The sequence below is a fragment of the Triplophysa rosa genome, linkage group LG15, assembly GCF_024868665.1.
Source record: "Triplophysa rosa linkage group LG15, Trosa_1v2, whole genome shotgun sequence".
Taxonomy (NCBI): domain Eukaryota; kingdom Metazoa; phylum Chordata; class Actinopteri; order Cypriniformes; family Nemacheilidae; genus Triplophysa; species Triplophysa rosa.
The window spans coordinates 11125782-11153735 of NC_079904.1; the positions used below are offsets into that span (position 1 = coordinate 11125782).

Sequence of the window (27954 nt, forward strand, 5' to 3'; positions counted from 1 at the left end):
AATCAGGGTGTGGGCGTGGCAGCGGCATCTAAACCGGAAGTGCTCAGAGGAACGAAGCGTTATACAGAGATTTTCTGCACACACGTTTATTCTGTAAGTATTTCCAATATTCTTTTCATCGGCAACTTGCAGGTGGTGCAGCATTGAAGATGAAAACATCGTAGCTTAATTATTTGATTCTGTTCGCGTTTACATTTCCCTGTCAGATTGTTTTTAGCATTAGCCAGTTAACGTTAGCTGTTGTCCATTTCGTTTATATTTACATGCTCATCAGAATGTATAGGGCCGTGTAAATAAAATATATATTTTATTCATATCGTAGTTAAAACGTGGATTTTCTGTTAACACTGAAAATATTGAGTCAGTAACCACTAACAAACATACAGCCACAAAAGGAGCACATACAATAAGGATACAAGGATAACATACATAACGTTACTGTTTTAACGGTGTGGAGAGTATTGGGTTTAAATAGACTCAGATGTGTTGATATGTGATCAGTTACATTTTCTCATGAGCTTTCATTTATATGACAGATGTAACAGCTTGCTTTGTTTTTCGGTTCTAAAGCAAAACGAGTTTTTTTCTTTAATTCCGCCTTGTTTTTAGATATGTATTTTTTATGAGCGATCATGATAAATATCAGCAGCGATGTTAAATACAGCACAGATGTTTTACAAGATAACTTGCATTCAGAAATATTACCTAAATAGAAATGGAAAGCCGATTATTGTTGTTTAGTCTTATACTGAAGCATGAATAAAACCATGACAGAGTGATAACTTAATAATCGTTTTTTTAAATACTGACAATTGTGTACTTTGTATTCTCCCATCTCTGATTTTCTTTATTGTCTCCGATTTGTATCGATAAGCTCTTTCTCTTCTGCGGTAAAACAGTGTACCTCACACATTCCAAGGCCTTATCATTAATCCATATGATTAGTCTTCAGTATGCTCTCATGCTGAATAGTTTGTTCAAGGTTCTGTTATGGTGTGAGTTTCTCCTGCTGAGTGGATGTGTGCTGTAGGTATGGGGCTCATTGTGTTTATAAAGTGGGTCTGAGTGTTGATAGGAGGCTGGTTGGATGTAATTTGTCTGGGACAAGCTTTTTATTCCACAGGGACTCTAAGGTGTCAATCACGTAAGCTGTCAATCACTCCCAAATGTTGCCACACAGAAGTGTGTGTGTATTCTATTAGATGATGCTGTAACAGAGATGCCAATTAGGGATGTTATGATTATGAAATTTGGCTGACGATTAATTGTCTAATAAATCATTGCGATTATGACGATTAATTGTCTGTTTTAGAGCTTTGACTTTTAATTCTCATACATTTTTTATTCAGCTTTGAAACGACCCTATTGTTCTGAATATAAAGACTATGTTCTTTTCTTGGAAATACATAATAAAAAATTGGGTCACCATATATTTAAGGTTTAGACTTTTACCTGTCAATAATACAACCGCCAAATACTTGTAAATTGATCAGCCACCATTAAAATGCTATCAGTCATAGAAAAGCTTCTACTCTGTTTTTTTCTCACTTGCAAGACTACAATAAAAGTTTACTATGTTAATGAGATTTTAGTAGGCCGGTTTTCACACTGAAATAATATTAAATTGTACTGCAGGTTATTTTTATGGTATATGCTTTAGTTTTTTTTAAGTGATTGTGTTGTGATGGTACATTTTACAAGTATTACCTTGCTTTAGTTACAATATATACAATAAAATATGCAATATGCAGATGCACTACAGCTCCCCCTAGTGTCTTCTATAAAGAGATGTGCAATAATTGCGATGATCAGAAACCATCCCGATGAGGTCAAACAATCGCGATGAGACGATTATTTAATAATCGTGACAGCCCTAATCAGTAGATGTTACCTTAATTTAAGCTGTAAAAAATGGGAGTCTTTTTTGTTGTTGTTGTTGCATTGTGATTAGTGTGACAAGGCCATAAAATCTTACTGTGAAATAGTGTTGCTTTCCTCAACTAAAATTATGACTAAATATGGTCGTCAACGAACCTTTATCACGTGACGAAAACGAGACGCAACGTAAATGCTGGTCATGTGACGATGACTATAATTAAATGTATAATGCAATATTGTTGACGAATAAAAACGAAACTAAATGTGGTTTACAAAATAAAAACTATGCTAAAATGTCTCTTCATTTTCGTTGACCAAAACTTGACGAGACGAAATGTTATAACGTTATTTAGACAGATGCTTTAACCTAGATGCGGAGCGGAATCCTGTTATTTAAATGTCATCTGGCTGTTCTGCGTGTCTGAGTGAATTATGTGCACAGTTTAAAATACAACACGAGTGATGGTCGAGGATTTATCTGCGTCTGCACTGTATGAGGATATGAACAAATGAACTTCATATCCAGTCAGAGTTGCTCTGAGAGTTATTTTACGAGCGTTTACTGTTTGAGTGAAGCTATCGGCAAAAAAGCGTCTCCACAAAGACCCGTCAAAATAAAAGTCCCGTTAAATTGAACACTCAGACAAAAAATACTTTAGTGAACTATAGTATTTGCTATTGAAAATTGTAGTGCCCTTGTAGTAAATTGATAAACACTGTATACTATAGTAAAGTTCAAAAACACGATAGTATCTAAGAATTTTACTGTAGTTTACTATAGTAAATACAAAAGTATACTACAGTAATTTATGTGGACAAATATACCACTATCGTATAGTAAAAAAGGAAAAACACACAAATTAGAAAAAATAAAATAAATGTAGGTAGTGTAAAAATTACATGGCCCTAATTTATCCATCTGTATGTAACATGAATGTCTTTTGTCGGTTACCTGCATTTTCATGATGAACTGCACTTGCATAATTTTTTTTTAATGATGACAACTGACAATTTATACTTGTGCTCCTACTGTTTGGCCTGTGCTACCAAACTTTAAACCTCTTTAGCTCCAGTGCTATGGCCAAAAAAGTCTGCATTAATTTACTGCATTCTGTATGCTACTACACGGCACTGAGGGCAGTCACTCTTTTCCTGTTGGTTCTTTGCAATGCTGGCAAATGTAACCTTTCAGTTGACTTGCAAAATCACTTCCATTTGTTTTATTAATAAAGGATATTGGAAGTAAAATTGTTATGGGTACGTTTACGTACTTTGATTTTAATAGTCACGCAGCAAGAAAAATAAAATGTGTATAGGAAAAAGCTGCATCGAGAATCGTTTTATTATCGCATCGCAGCCCTCTGAATCGTAATCGAATCGCATCGTGACGTGCCTAGAGATTCCCACCCCTAACGATAGCTTAAAATTAAAATCAGAGCGTCTTCCGTATCTGGAATGGATGTATTCTTGAGTCTTTAAGGTAACAATAATATAATAAGATAACCTTGTTTGAAATGGGTTTGGCTAAAAGAAAATTTTGGTTTCGTCTATACTACTAGGTACTTATACTGTATTGACTGGGTTAAATAGAATTGCATTACTAAAAAGAGACTAAAATACAATTTTCATTGACTAACACTAGAGTAAATGTCATCAGTTTTCGTCGACTAAAACTAGACGAAAATAGTCATGGATAATTCTGACTAAAATAAGACTAAAATGCTAAGCCTTTTAGTCGACTGAAACTTGATTAGACTAAAAAGAGTATGAACGTGACTAAAACTAATAAAACTAAAATGACAGCTTGACACAAAGACTAGACTAAAACTAAAATTAAAACAGGCCGCCAAAAGCAACACTACTGTGAAATTTGGAAGAGTGGCTCTCATATTGAATCTGATGTGCCAACCTACACCGACAGATCAATATCTTGGTACTTATTAAAAAAAGTAACTCCATATTTCTGGTGCTTTCTCACTCACTCCATATAAGTGAAGTGGATATACTTTTCTGAAGTACACACTGCATACAGATGGTTTATACAAATGCTAAATCTTACCAGTAGTGATCTTTAAAAAGCATATTGCAGTATTTATTTAAATATGATTCATTGTCAAGCACACAACATCTTTAGAAAAAAAATTAAGAGACCATTTCAAAAGACCATTTTCAGTTTTTCTGAATTTTTCAATTTATAGGTATGTGTTTAGGTAACATTATCAGTTTTGTCTCATTCTGTGAACTACTAACACATTTTCAAATAAAATATGGCTTCTATTTGCATTTATTTGCAGAAAATGAAAACCGGAGAAATAGGTCAAAATAACAGAAACGATGCTCTGTATTTTGTCACACCTCAAATACTGCAAAAAAACAAGTTCATATTCAGTTTTAAGCAAAACAACAGTAATATTTCTACGTGGATTTAGGAAAAGTTCAAAAATATTTTTTATGTGATAACCTCGATTTTGATTACAGGTATCATGTGTCTCGTCAGGCTGTCAGTCTTTCACATTGCTGTTGGATGACTTTGTCACTCTTGAGGTTTGATTTTATTGAAATTCAACAGACACTGAACTGGAATGGCCCAATACATCTAGAAATGCTAATTAAATAAAAATTTAGAATGGTCTCCTAATGTTTTCCACGGCTGTATGTATATATTAATGCCTCATTCATTCATTCATCCATCTCAAATACCCAGTTTAATTTTTAGATGAGCAAAACGTAATGTGCAGGGGTCTCTGAGGTCCGCTGTAGAACTCAACCATCACCCTGGCCTCTCCCCCTTTATCGCTCTCTCTCTGGCCCATGCGATGGACCACACAGAAACGCACCCTTCCAGACCACACAGAGACAGCCATGGGGTCCTGCACGCAACCACCCCGGAGCTGTCACTCTTCTCTGTGTGGGTGTTTGTGTACAGGAGAGCATCTGTGACGGTGCAGAAGCCACGGGAAAAAATGCCAGGCTTGCTAAAATCTCCTAGTCATAGCATATAGTGTAATATCACCGTTTCCGCCTTATCGGGATACGCATGAACAAAACCTCTGTCTCTCAGCGGGAGCGGGTTAGGTTTATTTGTTCATGTCTCCAGTGTGTTCCGCTCCCTTGCTCTTTAAGTGCACTCGATGTGCTTCATGTTTTGATGTGTGCGCTTTCAGCAGGGACAGGAAAGTGTTGTAATGGAGTTGAATTTTGTTTTTCATAGGTGTGGAAAGGATGTCGCGTGCCCGCCAGCCCCCTTTGGTGACTGGTATCTCGCCCAATGAGGGCACGCCATGGACCAAAGTCACTATTCGTGGAGAAAACCTGGGCACTGGACCCAATGATCTCACTGGTATTGCACATGCACACAGCACACCTATGAATTAAAAATAATTCTAATATTTGCATGCGTAAATATGCATGTGTTTTTTCTGTTTAAATAATATGTAATATTTAAGAAGATAATTATATAGTATTGTATGTCAATATGCTGGACACATAACCTGGTTTAAGAACATGAATTAACATACAGTATTATTCTTCATAGATACATAAATATATTTATTTCCACAAAGTTAAAATTCTGTAGTATCAAATGCCACTCCCTTAAATGTTTAGCATCCTAAAAATGAAAGTTTTATTACAATATATATATATATATAAGTATATATATTAATATTTCATGAATGTGCAACATTTTACAATAACAAATGACTGTGAAATGCTTTAAAATGTTTGAATATTTCGAAATGTGATTCAAATACTAAAGAGCCTACAGCTTACAATAGATTTAAATCATGAGCTAAACAAAATGTCAAATTCTTTCTCTGTTTATCGCTTCCTTCCTCTACAGGTCTGTCTATCTGCGGTCATAACTGTTTACTGACGTCAGAATGGATGTCTGCCAGCAAAATCGTGTGTCGGGTGGGTCCCGCTAAAGATGACAAGGGTGAGATTGTGGTCACCACCAGGAGCGGAGGCAGAGGAACATCCACGGTCTCCTTTAAACTGCTAAAGCCCGAGAGGATCGGTGAGACATGCACGCAGTGCCTTCTCATGTATACATGCTTGATGTATGTTACCAACCGCATCCTTTGATTACCGTCTATAAATGTACACATACGTTCTTTGAAGAAGCCAATGGATTTCAGTAGGCGAGTGTGTTGGCTTTTGTGTGTTTAGGCATTCTGGATCAGTCTGCCGTGTGGGTTGATGAGATAAATTACTACGACATGAGAACCGATCGGAACAAAGGAATCTCTCCTCTTTCGCTGAGGCCATCCAACCCTCTGGGCATCGACATAGACAAGTACAAAAACAAACACATTCACAATCGAATTTGTTGTCCCCTTATCGAGCATTCATAACGTACGCAATTAAATTACATTTATACCAACAGCTAAGTGCAAATCAGCATATTGAACGAGTCAGCGTGGAGACCCGAAATGAGTTTACTGTACCCAACTCGCACACATGTGTGATTCATTTGTGATAGTCTGATTAAACGCACACAGATTTCCTCACACTCTCACACACTTCACCCCTGAGTGTTTAGAGAAGTGGACTGCTCTGTTTATAAGGAAGGATGTTCGGCAGAAAGTAGAAACAGCCCATTGTGTGCATGTGTGTGTATGCGTATTACCCACCTGGGTGATGTCATCGGCCCACCATTTCCTTGGATGGGAAGCGAAACTCTTCCTTTCCCTGACCTCCACTGCACTGCTAACCTATTATCAGTTCACATCTATATATTTCGAGATAGATAGAACGAAGGAAGGAATTAGTACATGAGTAGCCATATGCGTTTCATCAGAATATTCTGTGCCACATCATAAGACACAGTTGGCTTACGTATTGCTGTTTATGTCTTGATAGATCTGCTTTGCACTCTGCTCTGGTTTTTCTCTATGGTCTGCGATCTGTGGTCTCTGCAGATCAGCTGTGTGGAATCTGTAACCCTGTATTTACTTTGTTTAGAGGGAAGGTTCCTCTCAAGGATCTGGAGAACATGTTTCCTGGCATGAGCGGAGATTTCACCAGCGAGAACTTCTCCGCCACCTGGTATCTCATGGATAACCATTCTTCAACCAGGTCTGTCCATCTACTCATCCACTCATTCATCTGTTTTGTATCCGCTGGGTGTGTGTGTGTGTGTGTGATGGTGTGTTGTGTCCGTTGCTGTAGTTTTGAGCAGCTGCGTCTGGCTGTCGGCAATCTGAAGAAGCAGGCCAGCAAGAAGAACGAGGGCAGTCTGGCCTACGTGAAGGGAGGACTCAGTACTTTCTTTGAGGCTCAGGATGCTCTGGCATGTAAGAGTGCTTATGTTCATTCAAACACATGTACACAACCATCAGTAATGTTAAAGACAACATAAAATGGTATTATCGTCTTTTGTGAACGACACACGGGAGAATAAATGGTGCCAGAATTTCTATTTCTGGCTGAACTCTCCCTACACAAGTATATGTGCGAATGTCATTAGAGGTCAATGGCAGAAAGTGGAGATGCTGTTTTAAGCCGTGTGCATGCATGTAGGAGCCGTCTCGGGTCACAAGTCTCGAGTCAAACAGAAGAGCTATTCTTAGCGCTATGTGTGTGTGATTGACAGGCATGGGGACAGATAACAAGGCGTGGTTGTGATAATGTTTAGATGAAGTTGTAATAAGGTTATCATTGTGCTGAGAGGAAACCAGAGAGCGGCAGACGGAAGCTCGACTGATTCCCAGAGAAGACTCCCAAAACTTACCAGCCAATAGTCAAAACATACCTCAGGGACAGAGGAAGCGTACCACACAGCATTCCGGGCCCGGGGGGCCGAAGGTTAGCCCTGACGTCATTGTGTATAGATGTTTTAGGAATCCAGATGTGGGAAGAGAAAATAGGCTTCGTTTGAGGTTTTTGGAAGAAAGTTAGTTTTACAATTTATATGGCGGACCATAGTGAAGAGAGGGAGAACATTGAATCACTTTCATTCACACTTCCCACAATTTCAGCTAAATCTTTGCTTTATTTTGCATGGGATGCAATCTGATCTGTTTGTTCAGACAATATTGTCAATTTCCGCTGTGTATTTATACATTGTAAATACTCGTAATGATGTAGTCGTCAGCATGATGTCAAGCGTCTTTACTAAAGACTCTTGAGAAATAACTCAAGCAAACTCGTGAGACATATGAGGCAACATAACCCGAGATATAACTGTATTTTATTATTTTGTATACTGTATTTATTTTAACTGCATTTTGTTTTTGTCTTGACTGTGTTGTGTGTTCCAAATATGGAATTTTGAACTGACAGTCTATTTTAATATTTTCAAATTTTAAAAAAGTAGGCTATAAAGTTCAATGAATATCATATTATTTTAATAATATGATTTAATTAAATATAATTGAACAGTTTTGTTATATAATTATAATAATATAATAAATTAGATTTAGTTTTAAATTATGTAATATAACAATTTTAATACATACATTTGATTATTGTATAAAAATATTATATATTTTTAACGTTTTATGTTTTTTATTTGTTTTATTTAATTTCGAAGCCATCTTGTGGCTTCTGGGTACTAGAGAACCCTATCCCGAAAAACACAAAAATCTTTAAAGAATACATTTTATTTAAAAATATGTATTTTAAATAATTATTTAATTTCAGCTATCCATCAAAAGCTTGAATCAGATGGCACTGAGAAAGTGGAAGGCTCTATGACCCAGCGACTGGAGAACATCCTTAACAGTAAGACATAAAATCAAACACATGCTCAGAATCACACAGCATAACAAAGAGCCGACACGTTTAAGATCAGAGTAATGCATGCATTCTATTTAGACCATCAAAGCCATACGTTTTAGGCAAACCTCTGCGAGCATGTCTGCGAGTGTTTGAGACCACTCGTATCCCAATCATATCTCCATGTCGATTCTCTCGTATGACGGTAGGTCAATAAACAAGCTCGTTTCCTAGAGGCCGCACAAATAAACCAGTCACACACTGACAAGCTTTCATCGCTAGCCCCTCCCCTTCCTTCTCACCGCCTGTCTTTACATGTACATTTACATGTATGTTCTTACCAGAGCCACTCGCTGCCTTTGAGTCCTTCAGCCAATCACAAACCGAGCCTATGGAGATGACAGGCCGGTCAGACGTTTATAGTGGTCAGGGGGCTGGTTCTTATTAAATCTGACCGAACGAATCAAGAAAAACTCAGACCACCCAAGAAGAGGGGGCTGGAGAACTTGAAATCAGTTGTAACTGAGTGGAGGGGATTAAATAGCTTTTTTATCAGCTGCTGTCTTATTCGTTCTTTTTACACGCCTTTCTCATCTGTTTCCATTTGCTCATTCCCAAACGTTTTGTACTCCACCTCAGGAGCGAGTGAAACTGCGGACACTCTGTTTCAAGAAGTGTTGGGCAGAAAGGACAAGGCCGATTCTACACGCAACGCTCTCAACGTCCTGCAGAGATTCAAATTTCTCTTTAACCTGCCGCTCAACATCGAGCGTAACATCCAGAAGGTGGTGTCTCCCTCTTTCAGTTTCTGATGCATTAAATTCATAAGAAATGTGTGTTATAAAAATGTGTGTGTTTCTCTTTCAGGGGGATTATGACGTGGTGATCAATGATTATGAGAAAGCAAAATCTCTTTTTGGGAACACAGAGGTTCCGGTCTTTAAGAAAGGTGCCAATCATTTTAAGAACAGTGTTCTGGTTAAATGAGATATCACACACTATCACACTAAAGATTGATTCAATGAGATTGCATAGCAAAGACTGATTCAATGAGATCACATTATTTACTGATCTTAATGATTCAGTAATATATCACAATGATTTCCTGATTTGCTGAAAAAACACAAAATATACTGATTCAATTGGATATCACAAAATGCAATGAATCATTAATATATCTCAATATTTACTTAATCACTAAGATATCACACTTTTTATTTTTTTCAATAATACTCATGTCACAATATTTACTAATGCACTGAGATTTCGCAGTATTTACTGATTCAATTATATATCACAATATTTACAGATTCAATAATACGTCACAATATTTACCGATTCAATAAAATGTCTCAATATTTACCGATTCAATAATATATCTCAGCATTTACTGATTCAATAATATATTATCAATATTTACTAATTCACTGAGATTTTCCACTATTTATTGATTCAAAGGGATATCACACTATTTACTGATTCAGTAATATATCTCAATATTCACTGATTCAATGGGATGTCACACTATTTACTGATTCAATATTGCAATGTAGTGATTCAATAATAAAATATACTATTTACTGATTCAGTTATATATCACATCTATGCCGGAGACATGAATATACAGTATATATAGATGTTAGCACCTGCTGGATTATTTTATAATTGTTTGTGAACCTGTGCGTGTGTGTGTGTGTGTGTGTGTGTGTGCGTGTGTGTGCGTGTGCACGTGCGTGTGCGTGCGTGCGTGTGTGCATGTGTGTGTGTGTATGTGCGTGTGTGTGTGTGTGTGTGTAGTTTATTCAGAGGTGGAGACTCGAATCCAAGCGCTGAGGATACTGCTGCTGGATAAACTACTGGAGACGCCGTCCACTCTACACGATCAGAAACGCTATATCAGGTGTGTGCTAAGCCTCTTTCAAATCAAAGATTATTTCTTGTCATCTCATGTATAACAGGAATACATTACCTTTATGATCAGATTTTTAAAATCAGATTTTAGGGAATTCATTTATAATAAGCTCCTACTAGTGACCAACAGTACCACGTCAGTATTCCTGTCAGAGTGAAGGCAGCTTTAGGCTGTTCTGAAAAAGATTATGTCTCATGACAATCTAATAATTAATCTCTCTCGGTTCAGATATCTGTCTGACTTGCATGCTCCAGGCGACCCTGCATGGCAGTGTATCATCGCACAACACAAGTGGATCCTACAGCTGATGCAAAACTGCAAAGAAGATTTTATCAAAGAGCAAAAAGGTTTGAAATAAATTGCTGCGTTCTAATAATCGCTATTACTCAGAAGAGTGAAACCTGTGTGTGTGTGTGTGCGTGTGTGTGTGTGTGTGTGTGTGTGTGTGTGTGTGCGTGCGTGCGTGCGTGTGTGTGCGTGCGTGTGTGTGTCTGTGTGTTTAGATAGAGAGCAGCCCTTGTGTGTGGTCTGGTCGTGACCCTGTAGAGAACAGGAAGTCCATAGAGCTCTATAGTGTGGTAGGACTGAGGGGGGGTAGAGAGTGAGATTGGGGAATACAAGAGGAGAGAGGCGCATAGATAAACATAGGAGATGATTGGACACCTGGAACAACACCAGCACTCATTTTTTATCAAATCAGAATGGTTCAAGCAGTTAAATGGTGGATGTCTGTATCTGTGTGTGTGAGAAGAGAGAGTCAGAGAAAAGTGGCACTACATATTAAAGGAAAAGTTTATCTCAAAATCTAAATTGTGTTATTTTTTTACTCACCCACATGAAGTTCAACATGTTATAAGACCTCCCGGCATCTTAGGAGCACAAATAAAGATATTTTAGGTGACATAAGAGAGAGTTTCAGGCCTCCTCACAGACATCATGGTTATAGTTGTTGTCAAGGTCCAGAAAAGTACTAAAGACATGTTAAATTGGTCCATCCGCTCATAGTGGCTCAATTGAATTTTTTTGAAGTGACGAGAACACTTTATGTGTGAAAAACAAACCAAAATAATGGCTTTAATCAATATATTCTCCTCTGTCTTGTCAGTCTATGGTGCGTGTTCACGAGAGCACTTCGACGCATGCGCATTCGGTGGGGGCAGACGCCGGCGTTCTGACTGACAACCCGGAAACGCAACTCTTGTGTTTACAAGCAGACGCACGCTGTATATAGGCTGATTTAACCAAAATGTCTGATGATTTCGATATTGTGGAAGACTTTTTTGCCCAACCGAATGCGCATGCGTCAAAGTGCTCTCGCGAACGCGCACCATAGACTTACAAGACAGAGGGGAATATATTGATTAAAGTCGTTATTTTGGTTTGTTTTTCACACATAAAGTATTGTCGTCGCTTCAAAAAGATTCAATTGAGCCACTATGAGCGGATGGACCAATTTTGTCTTTAGTACTTTTCTGGACATTGACAACAACTGTAACCATGATGTCTGTGAGGAGGCCTGAAACTCTCTCTGATGTCACCTAAAATATCTTTATTTGTGTTCCGAAGACGCCGGGAGGTCTTATAACATGTTGAACGTCATGTGGGTGAGTAAAAAATAACACAATTTTGAGATGAACTTTTCCTTTAAGTATTTAAGTCTACAGTATATCAACAAAAGGACAGGGCGATATAAGAGTCATGCATGGCCAGAAAGAGCTTTAGTGCCATCTAGTGATGGACATAAGATACAACATGTTATTTAGCCACTTGTTTTGGGCTGGTAACCAAAAGAATATAGGTTTTAATCCGTTTTTACTTTGAAGGTATTTTGTAGGCATGATTGTGCATAGTTACAGTATTGCCAAAGCATTTTACATACACCACGACAGCGAGTAATGACAAAAAATATACAATAGCATCACAGTAACAACAAACAATGCAATACAACAAAAAATATTTGATTAAAACAAAAGTGGTGCTAAAGTAAGGTGCTGCTTGAAGGATAAAATAAGAAAATAAAGAAAAGATATAAGTTTATACCACGGGGCTGTTGAATGCTTCAATCTGATTGGTTGACAAACGTTCAATGGGTATGCATTAACTTTCAGTAAATGCACACCTATGAAGGTGTTCCAGGTCTGCCGAGTGCCGACCGCATTACAGTTCCATATCACTTCGCCAAGTTTAAATAACAGAAAGGTTATAGTGTAGCCTACAGGCCATCACCTCACACAGCACCCTGCTCTTGATCTGACGTTTATATTGTCAAACTTTACTGTTAATGGAAACGCGTGCACAGTTTTGTTTCAATAAACAAAGCATTTCAAGAACAACATAGAAATAGATATACTGAAATCGAATGAATGAAAGAACTAAATAGAAAAACAAAATGAATTTATAAACACCGATTGCCTACTAGTTCGTTTTCCTATTCATGCTGCTTATAACTGATACATATATTTTGATAGCCCTACTCTTTCAAACGTTTGCGTGATTTTTTTACTGCTGAAGATACGAACAATATGAGGAATAAATAATATTATTATCACTGGCTTTTCTGTCACATTAGGCTACTTCAAGCACGCAGGTGTGCACGCCGGTCTCTCGCTCTCTCACACACACGCACACACACACACCACGTAGCAGTTGCTCACTAGTACCCCAGAGTGCAGTTTGGACGAGGGGGCGGTATGACACATTAGGCGGAACGACATGTGTTGCCCCGCCAACTTCAACTTTCATTGGTTCATGATTAGGAACAGCTTATTGGTTTGGTAACACTTTACAATAAGGTGCTATTAGTTAACATTAGTAAATGCATTAGCTAACATTAGCTAACAATGAACAATTTCGTTTTTCAGCATTTATTAATCCTTGTTAATGTTAGTTCATGTCAATACAGCTATTCATGTTAGTTCATGGTGCATTAACTAATGTTAACAGTGACAACGTTTGATTTTAATAATGTATTTATAAATGCTGAAATTAACATGTAGTAATATTAATAAATGCTGTAGAAGTATCGTTCATTGTTAGTTCATGTTAGCTAATGCATTAAATAATTGTTAACAAATAGCACATTATTGTAAAGTGTTACCATTGGTTTAGACAAGTGACGCTTTGGACAGGTTGAAACGAGGAAGTAGACAACAGCGACAATAAACAACATAATAACAATAAGAGAACGAACGAGGATAATATATGGAAAGTTCCGTTTAGTAGAAATGTCAACAATATAGCAAAGTTTGGGTTTCTAGCAAACATTAAAGAAATTCATACCCACGAACTGCAGTGCGTGTATATATATGAAGAGTCTCCGTTTAAAAAAAAACATATTTTTTTATTATGTTATCATGTTCTTTTATTGTGTTAGTTAGCTGTAATTTTTAGTCATTATGGCTTAAATCAAAACAAACTAACTGCAGTTTGATTCATATAAATTGGAATGCACAATAAAAAACATGAAATTAGAATTTGTTTAAAAACAGAGTTCCAAACTCTTCATATGTTCTCCATCGAGGAAGCTGCATTTGACAGCAACTTCTGCTTTGTGTCTAGCCAAACTTCAGTTTTTGGCTCAATACGTTATGATACACGAATAAACAGATGCTGAGTTGAAATAGTTGTAGTCGTTCATTATATTACTTGTGATATACATCATGAATAACGCTGATATTGCAGGATATGTTGTTCATACTGTACTGTACATGCATAGTTAACAGGATTTGTGTGTTCCTGTGGCACAGTGATTGAGCAAAAGATCGTGGGTTCGATTCCATGAACACACAAACTGGTAGAAACGTATAGATTGGAAAGCTATGGATTCTGCTAAATGCATAAATTTAAATGTAAAACATGTAAATGGTTTATAACAACACATATTATTAATAGGCACAGCATACGGTCACAGTGTTGTCAATAAATGTAATGTCCTTGCCTTAAATAGGAGTAATGTGAAAAAAACGTGAACAAAAAACGGGTGTAAAATGCTAAAGAATGTGATATTTTCTCAGTCTTTTACAGATGTGTCATTTCCAAACAGGCTGCAAAACCCGCGTTCCATTTGTACAGTTTCCAAATGTCATCCACGCACATGGATCTGTACCACATGAGACACTGTTTGTAAAATTACAAAACGGGCACAGTTTAATAGATAAAAAACATATTCTTCTCTGGTTTAAATGGTGTGGTGCTTCTTCGTGTTTGTTGGAGATACGGTTAGTCGGTAGTTGACATTTTCTAAAGTGGAAAAAACAATGAACATTTTAATTTTATAGGTTAAGTGACACTGTGGTATGAGCTGAGACGCTGAGGTATGAGCTGCATCTGAAAGTTTGTTGCCTTGCTGCCCTCCTGTCACGCAATGACTTCGGAGGCAGTATTTGTTAAAGGAGACATCAGATGAAAACCCCACTTTTTCTGTGTTCAAGTGCTATAATCGGGTCCCCGGTGCATCTAGCAACACAGAAAAAGTGAAAAATAAGAACCCAGTAAGTTTGTTTTGATGTGCCTTTCGAGGCAAGCATGTGAGAAATCGAGCCGTTCAGATTTCGCTCCGATTGTGACGTCCAAAGCGGATTTTATTATAATGTTACTGCCCCTTAATCTATACAGTTCCACCCACCGCGCTCCGCCATTGTTGTTTTCACAAGCGACAGCGGTGTACGTGACGCCATGGCTAAAGTTCGTGGACAACATGCAATGTAGTCGCTGCACAGAGTCCAAACCTAGGAAGAGACAGGAGTGGATTTATTTTATTTGTAGTGGAAATCCAACAGAAACCATAAGTAAAAACCTGCTTGTTTGCGCGAATCACTTCAAACCGGAGTGCTTTTTCAACCTGGGACAGTACAAGCAGGATTAGCTTCAAAGTTGTTCCTCAAGAGGGATCGAGACCGACTGAACGAGACAAAGCTGCCGATGTAAGTAATATTTATCAACAGTCTGAATTGACGTAAATGTACCGTATATATAGGACGATAACGTTAGCATATGATATCGAAGGGAGCCAAGTCAGTCACGGGCTAAAGAGAACATTCAAAGCCAGTGTTAAACTTACTGTATATAAGTGCAGATGGACACTTGGAGTTTAGCTGTATGAATGTTAATACATTATGGGGCGGTTTCCCAGACAGGGTTTAAGCCTAGTCTCAGCCTAACTTAAATGTGAGAGATGCCTTGATCGAAAACAACTTGCACTGACATATCTTAAAATATATCACTGTGATTGTTTTGTCTCAAGATGCACACAGTAATATTTTTTTGTAAGTATGTTTTTTAAAACAACTTAATTATCCTAATTTAAGTAAGGCCTAGTCCTGGTTTAAGATAATCCTTGTCTGGGAAACCGCCCCTATGTGCGTTAATATGTTCAGCTGCAGCAAGCTGTTTGTTTTGCTAATGAACAGGGGCGAACACTGGGGTTAGTTTCGTTTTAAACGTCTCAAATCATTTGTGCTTAGGCTGAAAAATCTTTCATAGCAAACTAGCTCTCACGTTGAGTGTGTAACGTTATAACTTGTCAATGACAAGCGCTAAAATCCATGTAATTCCACTGAGATCTGGAGTGGATTCCGTGGATTTTAGGTAAGCATACACGCACAACGTAAGTGCATTAGAATGCACTGTTTGCTGTGACCTGATTTTTTTGTCTCCGGACGAATGATTTGAGACGTTTAAGACGAAACTAACCGCAGAGGAATTCAGTAAATATCATTTAGCTAAACCAATTGCCATGGCAGTACTACACGTGTGTTGTGTTGACACGCCGGACAGAAGGGGGGTGGGGTTCGCTGTAACTCATTATCAGTTAAAGAGACATGCACCAAAACGGGTTGCTGTGAGCATAGCTGTTTTTGACGAGGCGAGAAGGGTTTTGATTACACAGCCATTGAGTGTTTTTAAGCAAAATAAGTTCCAGACATTTCATGAAGACCCTAATAAATCATACCAACTTGTTGAAAGTGCTCGTCTAAGGAAACCTTTAAGTAACTGGCTATGCCACATTAAATTCTCGAACATCATGGTAAACGTTAAAATATAAAGTTAAATAAATAGAACAATTTTTTACTCTCCTTGTAAAGTCATCATGCTTCTATAAACCAATAAGCTGTAAACGCATCACACTTCTCTATACCGATAAGCTCCTTCTGATCATGAACCAATGAAAGGTGAAGTGGGCGGGGCGACAAGTGTCGCTCCTTCCAAATGTGTTGCCCCGCCCCATCGTCCAGCCTGCACTCTAGGGCTACTCATTGCTCAAGCCTCAGAGTCTGTTCACTCTAACAGCTGCTTGAAATGAGATGCGCAAGAAAGTAGTCCTACCTTCAAGAGCATTTTAAAGACGATAACATGACAAACATTGAAATTAAACATTTGAACAATGTCCTGTGGTGTGGTAACCGCGGTATAAGCGGAATAATTGACCGGTCCGTTCAATTATTCGAAAGTTAATGCACACCCGCTTCGCGTCGTGGCCGCATTACCACCTCGGGGTGTGCATTAACTTTCAAATATTTGAACGGCCCATCGTCAATTATTCCTTACATAAAACATAGATTTATAGCCAGATATGTGAAAATGATACTTAAAAAGCACTATGCGTATATGAATTGTACGGATCAAGGTTCTCACCAATATATACTGTATAAGACATCAAGCACTATAGATTTTTTTAACAATTGACAACCTTAAAATAATGATATTATGATGTTTTTATAAGTTTTATATATAAAAGAAATCAAAGTATCCCCTGGGTTAAATGCATTCCTTATTGGGACTCACTGGATATACTGTTCGAACAAAACTGTTTTATTGTTTCACAATCATTCATGTCACACATTGTGCGCTTGTGTCAGTGGGTGGTGTAGGATTAGAGCTGGATCGCTCTTCAGCCCTAAACAGAATCAATTTATCAGCTCCGGTGAAGAGAGGAGGCAGCTTCCAGACGCCTAAAGATGACTGTGAGTACAGAAGGACATCTGTGCATTTCTATCTTTATCCGTGTCTCTTTAAAGCAGATCTTATGAATACAGATGATGAAACTAGTTTTTAGAGTGTTGCCATAAAGCTTCAATTTCAAAAACTATAGTAGAATGAAGTTGTTAAACTCACAGAAACTTCCGATTTTTAGAAACGGAATGCTTATGACTTTGTACCTTGTCATGTTTTTTCAGCCTGGCATTATAAGAGTCCTCAGCAGGTGAGGTTTGTGGAGAAGCTCTCGGACGTGGTGATCAGCCAGCTGCCGAACTTCTGGAAACTTTGGATCTCTTATGTCAACGGCAGCCTCTTTAGTGAGGTAGATACAGATACTGTAGGAACATTGGAAACTACTGAAGTTTTGACTGAAAGGTTTCGGTTTTGAATGTTGAATGTGTGCAGAAAGGACGTGATTATGAGATCTTTTTGTAATATGTTAAAGTATGTTCTCTTTGACAGACTGGAGAGAAGTCCGGTCAGGTGGAGAAATTCAAAAAGAATGCCCGGCAAAGACAGAGTGACTTTAAGGTTAGTAAAGCAGATACAGTTCTTGATGTCCTGACGAGTGGTGGCTGTGTTTCATGACCTAGCCTGAATGTTTTGGTAATAACACCTGTTGGGACATTTTTAATGATTTGATGGTCAAATGTGATGCCTAGGTAGACAGCTCAATTGACTTTACAGAGAGAGCATGCGTTTGAGTTGGTGGGCATTTTTTGTATGATGGGCTCAGTTTTGAATGGCTCTGTACACTTTTCTTTGTGTTTAGTCTATGATCGAGGAGGTGACCCGACGCTTGGTGCAGCTGGTTCGAGGGGCTCTGTTACCCTCCTCTCTTACTGAGATGGAACTGCGGCTTTACGGAGGCTGGGACACTAAAACCCCACTCAGAGGAGCCTGGCTTACACAGGTCATCCACACGGTCAGGTGCGTGTGTGCGAGTTTTCTGTAAGGATGTAGGTTTGTCCATTGTATTATGTTAAACAGATTGTGGATGTTGCGTCTCAGGTTGAGTCACGAGGCTCTGTCTGCTCTGGAGATTCCTAATGACCTGCTGCAGGTGATTCATGATTTACTGCAGGACCTCCGCGTTCACTGCCTGCTCACCACACTGCAGCACACTGAAGAGGGTATGAGCAATATATTTACAGAGCTTCAGTCCTTATGTTCTGGTAATATGCAAATACATACATTTTTTTTTAAAGCAAATTATGCAGTCTGGACAACAGGGGGTGCTGTAGAGCTCTAAACTAGGTACGGGCAACAAAACATTAAAGGGATACTTCACCCAAGTATTAAAAGTTACACACCTTCGAGTTGTTCCAAATCTATATACATTTATTTGTTCTGATGAACACAGAGAAAGATATTTGGAAGAATGCTTATGACCAGACAGATTTTGCCCCCCATTGACCACCATTGTAGGAAAAAATACAATGGTAGTCGATAGTGCCCCAGTGCTGTCCTACATTTTTCAAAATGTCTTCTTTTGTGTTCAACAGAACAAAAAAAATGATAAAGTACAAAGTGTAGTTTTCCCTACAATGGGAGTCAATGGGGGGCAAGATCTGTTTGAAGATAAATGATTGTGAATGATTGTGAAAAAGCTATTTCATGTTGACTTTAAAGTTAAACGTAAAATGTTGGATGTGAAGAAGATCTGTTATACTACAAAAATAGAACAGCTTATCTCAGATCAGTGCGGTTTCAGAGAGGACCTGATAGATTTGCTTCAGATCAGTTTGCTTCACCTCTATACATTACTCATGACATCCATGTACAGTGTCAGTTTTGTATGACCGAACATCTGCCTGTATAAATGATATCGGAACGATGCCAATATGTCCATCTTGTCCCGTCACACATACACTTGTTAACCTCAAATAATACAATAAACTCAAAATAGGAGATATGAAATACAAATATTGTATACTTTTAAGTTTTGTCCCAGGGTTTTTCCCAGTCTTTCGTGATTTGACGTTGAGCACTTTGTGTTATTCAGATGTGAAGAGACTTGCAGAGAAAGAAGACTGGGTTGTGGACAATGAAGGAATAACGTCACTGGTACAGCCTTTGTTTTGATTCAAAAAATCATTATAATGTGCATATAATAATTCTTAAACATTCTCAAAGAGAAACATTGTGCCTTTTTTTAGCCGGCCCAGTTTGAGCAGTGTATGATTCAGATGCTGCAGTCTCTGAAGGAACCCATGGAGTGCAAAACTGGAGAGATCAATGTACAAACCCTCGTGCCACACTCTTATATTTCTGTTTATTCCACTGCAGAAGAATAGAACATCTTCAATGATCTGTGTGTGTGTCTCCTTGTTCCTTTAGATCTTGAATCTGGAAGTGGTCCAGGACAAAGCTTACGAGCAGTGTGTTTCTATAATGAAGGTATTGTGAGCATGCGTCTTGTGTATGTTGTGTCTGGCTTGTGTATAATAGGATTTATCGTTTCGCTTTAGAACTTTATTAAGTGCCTGGAGCAGCTCAGCACCAAGACAGATGGAGACATTGACACTTCACAGTAAGTATTTTATCCTAATATGAATATTATGTAGTGAAATCTGACTTTGAATGGGCGATTAATGTTTATGTTCCTTTCAGTGTGTCAGTGGACTTGGCATCACCTGATCTTTTTGGAAAAATCAATGAAGACTTTAGTTCAAAACCAGTAAGAATCGTTTCTATGCCTCTTCTCTTTCTTTTCTATCTGTGTTTACAGTAATAAAACACATTTAAAACATAACTGCTATAATATACAAATATCTTGATTCTGCACACACTGCATTCTGAATTTCCTCCCTTTTCGCTATAATTTCTTGTCTTCATTTTGTATATAATTATTTATAATATATAATAACTTATATATAATAAAAGGGATATATAAAAACTATACATTTTGAAGCTGAAAGTAAAAAAACACATTATATTCAGGTGTACATAACTATTAAGTGTAAAAAAATGTTTTGCTCATTTTACCTTTAAAATAAAACACGCTCAATAATTATGCACACCTGAATATAAATCATTTTTTACTCCCCCAATTTTTTTTTGTTAACCATTACATATAACTTATAAATGTGGTTTGGAATTGGAAAACTTGTATAGAAAAAATTGATCAGAATATAAATAATTTGAGTGAATAATCAATTTGCACGCACTGTACAGTACTGTAAACTGCAGCGTATGTATGAAGATAAATCAGTAACAAAACTTGAGAGCATGTAGATTTTAATTTGTGAACTTGTAAAGTAAGTATTTGTACCTGTACACTAAAATGTAAAATGTCACAGCCCTAATGTGAAAACTTGTAAAATAAAAAAACTGAATGTTGAGATTTGCACTCGTGGACAAAACTCACAAATCTGTCTTCTGAATTTGAAGTTGCAGAAAAATTGTCACAAATGTGTAAACTGGCATTTACAAAATACATTGGCAGATACAAATGCATAGCACAAATTTACACGTTTTCCTAGATTCAGATTTGAATTGCAACCACAAGTAGGCATCTACAACCTCTCAAATCTGTCACTGCAGTTTCAAATCTTCCAGTTTTTTTGAAAATCAGTTTGAAAAAAAAAGTTAGTTTTGCAACGGGTTTATCGCGAACGTAGTAGCAAAAGTCAAGGCGGGAAGATTTGAAACTGCAGTAACAGATTTGAGAGGTTGTAGATGCCTACTTGTGGTTGCAATTCAAATCTGAATCTAGGAAAACGTGTAAACATGTGCTATGCATTTGTATCTGCCAATGTATTTCGTAAATGCCAGTTTACACATTTGTGACAATTTTTCTGCAACTTCAAATTCAGAAGACAGGATTTGTGAGTTTTGTCCACGAGTGCAAATCTCAACATTCAACTTCAGTTTTCACATTGGGGCTTTGAGTGTACATTTTAGTGTACAGGTTCAAATACTAACTTTACAAGTTCACAAATTAAAATCGACATGCTCTCAAGTTTTGCTACTGATTTATCTTCATACATACGCTGCAGTTTACAGTACTTCATACGTATGCCACTGTACACCACTGTATTTGAATACAGAGAATAGGAAGTGAGTAGAGATAAACGCTGCTCTGATGCGTGAGTTCCTGACATATTTCAAACAGCCACAGAGGCTTTGACTGAAATCTAATATAGCACTTTGTTGATGTGTATCATCAGAACCATAGAGTGTCACAGTTTTACAGAAAGCCCTATAAAAAAAAGATTGAGAGAAAGATAGAAAGCAGGTAATGGCTCTGCTTGATCAAAACGAAACTGGACTTTGTAGATGACAGATATTTAGAGACCTCAAGTAACCCTAAAGCACTCCCTCTTGTTGCTTTCACTCCCCGTCTGCTTATTCAGTCATGCTGAGTTTGTATGCATGTGTGTTCAAAAGAGAGGAAAAACCTTGAAATCACGCAAATAGAACTTGTTTTTGTTATTTGGTATTTCTGAAGAACGTTTTTCCCGCAAAAACATTCTGTGCTGGATGCGTTTGTCACAGTTTCCACCAAACACTTGAGCATTACGCACCACAGTCATGTGAGTGCGACAGACTTTCTCTTCAGTCTTACAGCACAATGTGGCGGCTGCTGCGGGGTTTCCCCGAGCCTGCAATGGAAGAGCTGCAGGTTTCCCCTCTTCTCTTATTCTCTCTCTCTCTCTCTCTCTCTGCTCGCTCTGTTTGATCATTTCCTTCACAGTCTGGTTTACAGGTCACCTGTTGTTTCAAAGAGACACAAATGCATCCAGTCATGTCTATAATATCATTGCTGTACGCATTTTTTCCACTCCTTTCTTGAACTATTTGGAAGGTCAAATCATGTTTTGCCAAATAGTCAACAAGTTTGTCTAAGAGGTCAGAAAACCATCCTGATGTGTGTTTGTGTGTGTTTGCACATCCAGGAGCAACGCCTTCTCATCCTCCTCAGCAACTGACACTACCTGGAGAGACACACGTTCCTCAACCTGGCAGAACACCTGGAGAAGAACGGCTTCACCAACGCTGACAAGATCATCAGGGTACAAAGATTTACACATAAACACCCACTTCCCTTTTCCTCTCTAGTCCAGTCTACTTTGGCTGTGTTATTTCAGTCTAATAACAGGTGTGTTACCACGTGTGAACGTTTAATTCTTTTATTGAAGTGAGAATGACTCACACTAATTGAGGAGAAGCTCGAGGGTTTTTCACAGTATGATGACAACACACATCGACGTTGTGCCCTGCAGTGGAGAGGGTGAAGGCCCTCACAAAAGGTTATGGTTGGTCTTTCCAGTAAATGCAGATGCTTTTCGATGCAGATCACAGTGAATGAGTGTATATGTGTGCCGGCCTTTAGGGGAATGTTTAGCTCAGATAAATATCGTGTGATACTGCGAAGGTCCTAGACCTCATTTTACACATCTACAGCAGTCATCGTGAGCTGTGACAGTGAAATGAGACTTTAAGTAAGAGAGATCTAAATAAAAGATTTAGGGCTGTCAAACGATTAATCGTGATTAATCGCATCCAGAATAAAGGTTTGTGTTTACATAATATATATCTGTGTACTGTGCATATTAATTTTGCATTTATAAAGACAAAACATACACATACTTAAAATCTATAAATTTTAAATGTATTAATTTATATTTACCAATTATTGAAATTGTAAATAAAAGTTTATTAATAGTTATATTTTATATTTTTCTTAAATATATGCATTTATGTGTATGTGTTTATAAATACAAAATTAATATGCACAGAACACCAGCATATATTATGTAAACACAAACTTTTATTCTGGATGCGATTAATCACGATTAATCGTTTGACAGCCCTAAGAAGATTTAAAACTGGCTTTACTAATTGATTATGTAAAAAATTTGCTCAAAATAATAAAATAATAATAATTTGTCTTCAAAAAGATTGTTCCAACTGATAAAAGGTAGTCGTATACATCGTGACATCATGACGAGTAAATTATTAAAGAATTTTCATCTAGTGGTGAGGTTGCGAATTGCAACCAACGACTCACTCCACCCCTCCCTTTCAAAGCACTAGGGTGGTTGACACAGGACTAGGATGTCGTCACGTTTCGCTTCTTTGTTGAAGGAGAGAACGTATTTACGAAACTCGCTCTGTAGAGCAGTTTGTCCGTTTGGGGCTGCTGTAAAAACAACATGGCAAATTCCATGCAAGGGGACCAGCGGTATAGCTCATTCTAATGTAATAAAAACATAACGCAAGGTCTATGTAAGGTTTTCATACACCTCACAAGACAGTTATGTATATTATATTGCATATCTGTCAATAGATCCTCCAAAAAATGACACGCAGCACCTTTAAGGGTGGGTTTGGGTCAGAAACTAGCCAATGCTCTTGAATCACGTTGTTATACATCTGATATATTATTACTTTTAATTTCTAATTTATAGTAACATTCATATAGTGGGTTGTCACTCATCTGTTTGGACAGATGTCTACTGAATCTGTTGTCTGTATCTGAGATGTACTCAGTCATTCCAAAAATCTCTCCCCTTTTGAAAAGGTGCTTTCCATTTTGGTTTCTGAGGACTTTCTACACTATTAGGATGATGGACACGCATGAGTGGACTCTACTCATTCTGCAAGACATGTGTGATAAGCACTTACTTAGTCACACGCACTTCTGCGTTGCGCAATAGAATTTTATATAAATAGTGAAAACAAGCTATCTGTGATTTTGTGATTAGAGCGAAACACTTGCTTTCATTTTCTTCAGGTCAGCATAGAGGCCGTGAGACAGCTAGACGACCATCTGTTCGAGACGTACATCGAGAAAAAATCCGATCCAATCGTCGGCTCTCTGGAACCCGGCATCTACGCTGGATACTTTGACTGGAAGGACTGCTTGCCACCGACAGGTATCGCCCACCTGAATCATGTTATCTGGAGTATGCAGTCAAGTGTAGTGAGAATACGCTGATGTTTGTGTCTGCTTGAGTGTTAAAAGCGGTCACTATGGAGACATCAACAGTCTTGCTTGACTTGATTGTGGAGTTTTAGTCTATCCTGTTTGTCTTTGTGTCACATGTCAATAGTGTGAGCAAGCCTGCGTGATGCATAATACACTAAGTACTTTTGCTTGTGTGAATCATTTGTGTACTTTCAAAAACACTTCCTGTTTCTGACATTCTGCTGATCATTTTCTAGTAGTTTCAAGATGTATGCATTGTTGTATGTTTGTTCACCTACATGTACTGTATGTACAGTATGTGTGATATTTGCCTTTATCTTTGCATTATAAAGCGTAAAGGACTAGTTTCGACCAAAATAAAAATGCTGTCATCATTTATTCACCCTCATTACATTCCAAACTTGTACGACTATCTTCCCTCTGTGAAACACAAAAAAGATATTTTGAAGAATGTTGGTAACAAAACAACATAAGCCCCCATTGGCTTCCATTGTATGGACACAAAACCACTGAGACATTTCTCAAAGTATCTTCTTTTGTTATCTTCTTCTTTGCCCTGTCTTTCCATCACAGGTGTGAGGAGTTATTTAAAAGAGGCTTTGGTCAACATCATATCCGTGCACGCAGAGGTGAGACACGCTAAACATGTTCCATTGACTTCCTTTCATATGCATGCAAAGTTTAGAACATTCTGATTTGTATCACCTAAAGACGTGTGACAAATATAAGATCAATAAGTCATGCTGTGACCTTTTCAGAAAAGCCAAAATGGAGGAAACGCTGAAAAAACAGCATTGCACAATCCAATTCTGTGCAATACAGAACAGCTTTAAAAGATTATGAAATCACTGCTGTCCTTCTGAAACCTTCTATCTACATATTTTGTGACTTTTATTTTTTGCCGTAAATCATTATTATTATTTACCCTTTATGTTTTTCACTGCAAATATATGCAAATCTGCAAATATCTAACCAATAAAAGTATTAAAAAGTGCTTGTCAATTTTGACAACAGAGTATTTAATCATTTAAAGAATAGCGTTTTTTTTTTTCCATTTCCTGAAAAACTGTGACATGGACATACAAGGTTTCAGAGAACAGTGACGAAATTATAAAAATAGTATAAAAAGTCTGAATAAAAAACGCCTCGGCACAAGGTGATATATGTGGTTGCCACCCATATTTCTTCTCCGTAGAAGTTTTGCATGTAAAACCGCATCGCATGTCCTTGCATCTTTTAAAACATTTGCCAGAATTTGATCTGCCAGAATTTCACAGAGCTTTGGAAGCTCTGTGAAAGATCTGGTGAACAAAAAAAAACAAAATATAAACTAGATGCTGACATTTTCTGAAAGTTGTTAATCATGTCAAACATGTAGTAATATTTGTTCATTTTGTATGACTATTATATTACTGTGTCTGTTGCACACTTTTTATCAGGTTTTTACAGTTTCCAAGGAGCTGGTTCCTCGTGTTTTGTCAAAGATCATTGAGGCTGTAGCTGAAGAAATGAGTCGCCTGATGCAGTGTGTTTCATCCTTCAGTAAAAATGGAGCTCTTCAGGTACCTCACCCCCCACGCAGAAATACACATATTAGCTCTGTTAGTATTTCATCTAAAGGTTTTGAAATTCACTCAAGAATATTTCTCCCTGCAGGCGCGTCTTGAAATCTGTGGATTGAGAGATGCCGTAGAGCCGTATCTAACGTCAGAGAGCCGGTAATTAGACCTTATTATACATTTGCAGTGAATGGAAAAGATTAAGTTAAGCCAAAGAGTTTGAGTATGATTATGAGTGTGTGTCTGTGTGTGTGTCATGTTTTCTCATACCTGTCACATTTTGTCTCTCAGCATCTGTTTTAAGCAGGCAATAGAAGCTCTGCCACAGCTTCAGAGTGGAGCCGATAAGAAGTGAGTTACTCAAATCAACATTAGAAACGACTAGTGCTATTAATAAAAAATAAAAAGTCAGTTATCATTTATTCAGCCTCTTCTTTTGTCTTATTTAGAAGTAAGTCATATACGTTTAAAATGACATGAAAAAATCATGACAGATCCCAAGCATTGGGCATTACAACCATATTACTATATTAATTTATGCAATATTATTAATTTGCAATCCAATTTACTTTTCTCTGTGTCTCTTAATGGTTTCTTGTGCTTCTCATTGATGTTTTCTGTCAAGCAAAAGAAAAAAGCTAAAAATAGAACATGGTCAGTTTCTAATCTCTTTCTCTCTGTTTTTCACAGACTCTTGGAGGAGCTGCTGAATAAGTTCAAGAGCAGTATGAAGCTACAGCTCAATTGCTTTAAGCCTGCCTCTTTTCAGCCTGTGAAGAGATAAACCTATTCAACGTTTCAACAATGCCTCTACAGTTTAGCACTAAGCCATCATTTCACTTAAATAAATAAACCAGTGCCACCCGTATAGACTTAGTCTTCCTCAATTACACCTGTGAGTTTGTGCATGTGCGGAGAGGGATGATGTGCCAACCTGTTCACAGGTGTTATTGATAATAACCAAGCGCATCCTTCTTTTAAGTGTCTAATAAGAATAGACACTTTTTTCTCAATGATTGTATTGCATATTAAAAACCCGACTGCAAGGGTTGTGTGTGTGTGTGTGTGTGTGTGTGTGTGTGTGTGTGTGTGTGTGTGAGAGAGAGAGACAGATATATATTGAGGGCAAGTGCTCTGCTCTCGGGAGATAAAGCTGTTGAGTTTTGAATTGACTCCTGGCCTCATTTGTAAAAGACGTTTTGCGTAGTTGTATATTGTAACCACACGATCGCTGATGCGTCCGCACACACCCTGTCTTAAGTGCCAGACTGAAAGACACACGCCCTACCCATCCTCAACGTCGATGGAGAAATGTGTACCTTACATGCGGGAAGGGTTAAAAATCAGGTGGTGCCCTTTACTGTAAATTGCTGCTAAGTGGAACACAACCAAAAATCAATATTGGCATATTTGTACATATTTGCTTTTAAATGTCCCCTCAAGTTAGATTAAACCATCAAAATATGAGGTGTGGGGTATGAAACGGACAAATTATTTAGGCAAACTACAGCATTTCAGGGAGAATGGGTTTATTATAATCTAATAAAAGTATAGAAAAACCAAAACCTTGCTTTAAAGCACACATTAACTACAGTTTGATCAGTTATTGAAAAAAAATGTTTGTAGTAGTGCTGTCAAATCGATTAATCGTGATTAATAGATTCACAAAATACATGTTTGTGTGTATCATATACAGTATATTTGTGTGTGATGTGATTCGCTTAATAGGACTAGGTGTTATAAACCCACTATTTCAGCACAGTTGAATTGCCCAATAGGACATTTCCCAAGCCTTATGCATGACAGGGGGAGCAGTCAAGAATATGAATAGAGGAACGGAGGTCCGAGGTTTCACTGGGTTCGTCGGGTAGGCATCCTCTGTGTTTGGGGGATATATGATTATAGAAATACATAGCATATTTATACTTGCCTTTCCTTGCTATTATCAGAGAGACATCTCATGAGTTGTG

The 27954-nt window shown here is 37.7% G+C and overlaps 1 protein-coding gene across 1 annotated transcript; it reads left to right on the forward strand.

The window, feature by feature from the left end:
• exoc2 (exocyst complex component 2) lies at nucleotides 1–27082 on the forward strand. The gene is given in 28 exon segments (XM_057353461.1): nucleotides 1–93; nucleotides 5090–5218; nucleotides 5720–5896; nucleotides 6049–6175; nucleotides 6844–6957; nucleotides 7051–7175; nucleotides 8524–8604; nucleotides 9238–9383; nucleotides 9466–9547; nucleotides 10396–10498; nucleotides 10739–10857; nucleotides 17368–17472; nucleotides 17686–17810; nucleotides 17951–18019; nucleotides 18261–18418; nucleotides 18500–18621; nucleotides 19494–19555; nucleotides 19648–19728; nucleotides 19829–19888; nucleotides 19960–20021; nucleotides 20102–20168; nucleotides 22390–22506; nucleotides 24231–24372; nucleotides 24999–25054; nucleotides 25865–25987; nucleotides 26082–26143; nucleotides 26276–26335; nucleotides 26675–27082. Coding segments are annotated over 27 exon segments (2757 nt in total). The 5' UTR covers nucleotides 1–93; nucleotides 5090–5100; the 3' UTR covers nucleotides 26769–27082.
• Nucleotides 27083–27954: the final 872 nt, after the last annotated feature.